The sequence below is a fragment of the Fulmarus glacialis genome, unplaced genomic scaffold (assembly GCF_000690835.1).
Source record: "Fulmarus glacialis isolate BGI_N327 unplaced genomic scaffold, ASM69083v1 scaffold45224, whole genome shotgun sequence".
NCBI classification, from domain to species: domain Eukaryota; kingdom Metazoa; phylum Chordata; class Aves; order Procellariiformes; family Procellariidae; genus Fulmarus; species Fulmarus glacialis.
In genome coordinates this window covers 1-5,803 of record NW_009209530.1, presented here as the reverse complement: position 1 = coordinate 5,803, position 5,803 = coordinate 1, and the positions used below count along the sequence as shown (strand labels likewise).

The following is a 5,803-nucleotide window of genomic DNA, read 5'->3' as shown; positions in this document are numbered from 1 at the left end:
GGGATGTTAACAGTTTAAGAGGAGAGTGGACATGATCTTGGGAGAATCAGCTAAATCCAGAGAAACAGGCTCCAGCTGGGAAGCCCCTCACCCACTGCCTAGGGTGATGCTGGGGAGCATCACGGAGACACCCAGACACCAGCACCCCACGCACATTGCGCGGTCAGACATGGTGCACAGCACCCTCGGGGTGCAAGGGATTAGTGAAGAGAAGGGATGAGCCGAGAGGATCCAGAGAAAGGAGAGGTCTCCGTCAGCAGACTCCCCCATCCCACCATGGGCCAAACCCAACTGGGGCATGGGAAAGGACAGAAGAATAAAATTCCCTCTTGTGGTTGTGGTGTTGGCATCCACCATGAAGGAAAAGAGCAGGGAGCGTCTGAGATACACATCCCGCCTCTCCTGCAGCCTGGGCCGGGCCACCAACCACATCTAAAGCGAAGCAGGAGAGCAAGCGAGCAGCTGGCCGGAGGTCTCCCTAATGCAGACCGTGTGTCCCAGGGTCCATCAGCTAACCCTCTACTTAGGCAGGCTCCAGGCTGCTGCCTGTGGGGAGCAAAGCCTGCTATTTCCCCCACCGGTTCCCAGGGCAAGGGCTGGAAGCAGCCCAGGCTGCAGGGATGGAGGGCAGCGGGCAGGATGGAGCAGGGAAAGGGGAACCAGCCCATGGGGGGAGAGAGAAAGCCCAGCGGCGGGGCAGGGAGACTGGGAGGTGGAGGACCCCAAGGAAATAGCCCTGAGACCAGGGTTTGCCGAGAAAGAGTGAAAAAGCAGAGAACTTCAGAGAGCAGGACAGAGAAGGCATGCCCACAGGGGGATCTACCTGGGGAGGGAGGAACATGCACAGAGGAGCAAGAGGGCAGGACAAACAGTAGTGAACAGAAGGACCAAAACAGTTGTGGGCCCCCAGGAACAGTCCACGCTTCAGTAGGTGGAGAGGTGTCTCCTGTGCTGCAGATAACACCTTGCTTGAGCTGAGCACTTTCCATGTCCTTCCCTGCAGGCCAGGCTGCAGCTGGGCTCGGAGGAGGTGACCCTGCAGTCCCCAGCAGAGCTGCAGCTCAATAACCTGGCGGTGCATGATGTGGAGCTGCTGGTGGAAGATGGCAGGATGACGCTGACCATTGACGGTCTCTTCAACAGCTCCGTGGACATCGCAGGACCCGTACGGGAGCTGGACATCCAGTACGGCCTCTATGCCGGTGGGACAGGCAGCCTTGACCTGCCGTACCTCGCCGAGGCCAGCTCACCCTTCAGAGGTTGCCTCCACTTAGTGACATTCAACGGCCTGGATGTCCTCTCCCCACTGTCCTCTGACGGCAGCTCCAAGATCTTCCACCGGGTCCAGGAAGGGTGCAGCACACAGTTCTCTGCAGAGCCCGAGGACCCCTTCGGGTTCCTGGGGCCACACTCCTACATCGCGTTTCCCACATGGGATGCGAGGGAGGAAGCAACCATCGAATTTGTGATAACGACGAGCATCACCCAGGCACCCCTTATCTACCACGCAGGGCTGGAGAATGACTTCTTCTACCTGGAGATCTCCAACGGGCGCCTGAGAGGGTTTGTTGAAAAGGGGAACGGCATCATCGTCCTGCACAACAACGTCTTCATCAGCGATGAGCAGCAGCACTATGTCAAAGTCTACACGGACATCCACAAGTTTGAGATCCTGATTGATTACTACGCCTCATCCACGTCCAACCGGGGCATCAACAACTACCTGGACCTTCAGGGAAACCTCTTCATCGGAGGTATGAATGAAAAAGCTTTGCAAAGGCTGAGGGAACACCATCTTGCTTTTATCTCAGTGTGGACCATGACCAACAACTCATTTGCTGGCTGCTTGGAGGACCTGCGGATAAACCTGCAGAGGAGGAGTCTGCAAGACGCCGTGATCACGAAGGACATCACATCAGGCTGTGGAAAGCAGGAGCACTACTGGGACTATGATGAGGTGTATGAGCAGGATGAGGCACCCACCTCCCCACCTCCAGATGTCTGGTCAGGAGCACCGGGCCTGGTGGTGGAAGCATGCCGGCCAGACAACAGCTTCCCTCCCGCCTTCGCCAACATCAGCAGGCTGCTGCACGTCAGCCCCCTCATCGTCTCTGAAGGGGGCACGGCCTATCTGGAGTGGAAACACGCCCAGCCAACGGTAGACTTGAGCCTTGCAAACATCCGGCAGTCCCAAATCCTCTTTAGCATCACCAACGACCCTAGGCACGGCCAGCTGGAGCTGGACATTCCTGGGTCCAGGAGCAGAAGAAAGTTCACCTTGTTGGACATTGTGAATCGGAAAGTCAGATATGTCCACGATGGCTCCGAGGGGCCCATGGACCAGCTGATGCTGGAGGTGACAGTGACTGCCCAGCAAGGGGTCCCAGAGTGCTTGCGGCAGGGGCAGATGTACCTGCTGCCCATCATGATCAACCCCATCAATGACGCCCCACAGGTGATCTTTCCCCACGGGAACCACATGACAATCCTGAAGCACACACGGAAACACCTGACCACAGACATCCTGCAGGTCCTAGATGATGACACATCCTGTGATGACCTCGAATTCCAGCTGCATGGTGGCCAGCAGATGGAGGAGGGTTATGTGGAGTATGACTTTCACCCTGGAGTGCCCATCGAAGAGTTCTCCTGCAGGGACCTGGAAGCAGGCAACATAGCCTACGTGCACCAGAGTGGGACAAACTTACAGCTCACCTTGCAGGTGAGTGACGGCACAGTCCCAAGCCCCATTGCCACCCTGAGGATCCTCGCCATTGACCCTGACATCCGCCTGCACAACAACACCGGCCTCTCTATCTCCCAAGGAGGGGCTGCACGCATTACCACAGCCAACCTGTCAGTGGAGACAAACGCCGTGAAACAACGGGTCACCATCCTGTATGTCCTCACAGAGCCCCTAAGGTATGGTGAGGTCCAGAAGCAAGGGAGCATGGGAGGGGAATGGAAAAAAGTCGAGTCCTTCCACCAGCAAGACCTGGAGCAAGGGCGCATCCAGTATTTTAGCACAGACCCGGAGCACCGGCTGGAAGATGTTGTGGAGAAGCTGAGATTCGAAGTCCAGGTGGGGCAGAAGGTCTTGCAAAACAACACCTTTCTCATAAGGATTAAAAGAGCCACTATTAAGATGAGGACCATGGTCCCACTCCAGATGAAGAACAAGCGGCACAGAAATATCACCAGTAAAGAGCTGGAGGCAATGTTGGAAGATCCAAACTCTGCCCCAGTTCCCTTCCACTACGTGATAATCCAGGCTCCCAAAAAGGGAAACCTGGAGCTGCTCGGCAACAGGCTGACCGAAGGCTTTGGATTTACCCAAGATGACCTACAAAGAAACCACCTGAGCTACAGCGCAACCATCAGGAACTCTCAGCAAGCTGAGGACACCTTCCAGTTTCGTGTCTGTGCTGGCGAGCAGCATTCTCCTGTCTATACCTACACAATCGGCATTGGTGGGGACCCTGATGCACCAGCCCTGACCAACGTCCTCCTGACTGTGCCAGAAGGGGGGCAAGCTGTTATCTCCAAGGACCACTTGTTTGTACAGAGCATGAACAGCATGGACTACCTCTACGAAGTGATTGAGGGGCCAGCACACGGCAGGCTGGCCTGGGCTGCGTCCCATGGCTGGGCCTCCAGAGAGGAGATCACAGAGTTCACCAATGATGACATCCTCCACCGCCGGCTGCTGTACCAGCATGATGACTCTGAGACACTGGAGGACGACATCCCCTTCGTAGCGATCAGGCAGGGCGAGGGCAGCGCTGAGTCCGATGTGGAGGAGGTGAGAGGTGTTTTCAGGGTCTCCATCCAACCCGTCAATGACCACACCCCGGTCCAGGTGGTGAACAAGGTCTTCAATGTGGTGCGCAATGGGCAGCACCTGCTGACGACAGACGACATCGCCTTCACTGACAAGGACTCTGGCTTCTCCGACACACAGCTAGTGCTGGCGAGGAAGGACATTTTGTTTGGCAGCATTGTGTCTGTCGATGACAGAAGCCACCAGGTCTATCGGTTCACACAGGATGACTTGAGGAAGAAGAAAATCCTCTTTGTCCATTCGGGGGCTGACCGGGGCTGGATCCAGCTACAAGTCTCAGATGGCCTCCACCAAACCACAGCCCTCCTGGAAGTACAGGCGTCAGACCCCTACATCAAAATAGTCAACAACACTGGTCTAGTCATCCACCAAGGCAGCCGAGGGAGCATTGACTCCTCTGTCCTCAGCCTGGAGACCAACATGGACATCAGGTCAGATGAAGAGATACGGTTCCTGATAACAATGCCCCCGCGGTGGGGGACCGTGCTGAGAGGGGGGCAGCCGGTCATGGCCTTCTCTCAGAGGGACCTGCTAGCAGGAGAGATCTCCTACCTCCACAACGGGAGCAGGAACACCCGGGATGAGCTCCAGTTCACTGTAGAAGCAAATGAGGTGGCGGTGGAGGACACGCTGGCCATCAGCGTGTTCTTGGACACCCATCCCAGCCCCCTGCACATAGTCAACCACAAGGAGATCCACGTCTTCCAGGGGGAAGCGGCGGGGATCAAGGACGAGTACTTACTGGTGAGTATTCTCTTCTGTAGTCATTCCCAAGCCTGCACCACTTCCCTGGCCACCAAACCAGCACAGCCACCACTGGGACTCCATTTTACTCCCACCTGCCCAGAGCAAAGGACCTGTGCCCATGTCAGGCTTTCCCCAGGGGCAGAGGGGGCGGTTCAGGCATGGCCTCAGCAAGAAGGTGACTCTTGCAGCTCATCCCACAGCAAAGCCTTGGGGGATTGCACAGCGGTGGGCTGTGGGGCAGCCCAGCCTCGCAGGCACCAGCCCCCCACTCATGTCTTGTCTCCCCCACACTCCCAGGTGACCCACGAAGAGATCCCTCCCCAAGACATAGTCTACCTGGTGAGCAGCCCCCCAGCCTCCGGCTTCCTGGCGATGCTTCAGCATTACTTGCATGAGCACCCCAGCCTGGCCCCCATCCAGTCCTTCACCCAGGAGGACATCAACAACGGCAGAGTCCTCTACCTCCACTCCAAGCCGGAGGAGGAACGTGACCAGTTTGTCGTGGACATCACGGCCAGCGGCGCGGACCCGCTGGAGGGGGTGGTGGTGAGCCTGGCCGTGCTCCCCATTGCTGTCCCCCTGGACGTCCGCAACATCACAGTGCCGGGAGGTGGCTCCGTCACCCTCTCCAAGGGCATCCTCAACATCCCCAATGCCTACTTCACGGCTCTCGGCATGGAGTTCAGGGTGCTCGAGCCCCCCCAGTTTGGCACCCTCCTGAACAGCAAGCGGCCTGAGGACAGCGGGCTGCACAGCTTCACCTGGAGCGAGGTAGAGCAGCCAAGGGTGCCCGCTTGCCCACCATGCTGCTTTCCCAGGGGGTTTGGAAAGAGCCCGGGGGTGGGCTCCAGCCCCCAGCAGCACTGGGAGGCTGGGGAGGGCTGCGGGGCTCCTCTCCCCATCAGAGATATTTGCCCTCGGGATGGAGGGGTTTGGGGTGGCAGGTTTGCCCTGCGGACAGGGAACACATCAACCCCCAAAGTGTGTCCCTGGGGATACAGGATGGGAATGCCGGCAGAGCACCTGGATGCCCCAGAGCAAGCAGTAGGTGCCCGGCTCCCTCCCTCCTCCCAGGCTGGTGCACAGGTCCCCTTCCCCAGCGGGGCTGGTGGCCCGTGTCCTCCCAGGAGGGTCACCCAGCCTCTGCCCCTCAGGTGGAGAACCAGCAGATCCAGTACAGGCAGGATGGCCCCCGGGCCCAGGCCGACAGCTTCA

General features: G+C 58.1%; 1 protein-coding gene across 1 annotated transcript; it reads left to right on the top strand.

The window, feature by feature from the left end:
- Positions 1–979: 979 nt before the first annotated feature.
- CSPG4 (chondroitin sulfate proteoglycan 4) lies at positions 980–5,797 on the top strand (the record flags this gene model as incomplete). Its single annotated transcript, XM_009576857.1, has 3 exons — positions 980–4,585; positions 4,886–5,359; positions 5,743–5,797. Coding segments are annotated over 3 exons (4,135 nt in total), but the record flags the coding sequence as incomplete, so codon positions are not given.
- Between the last annotated feature and the right edge of the window lie 6 nt (positions 5,798–5,803).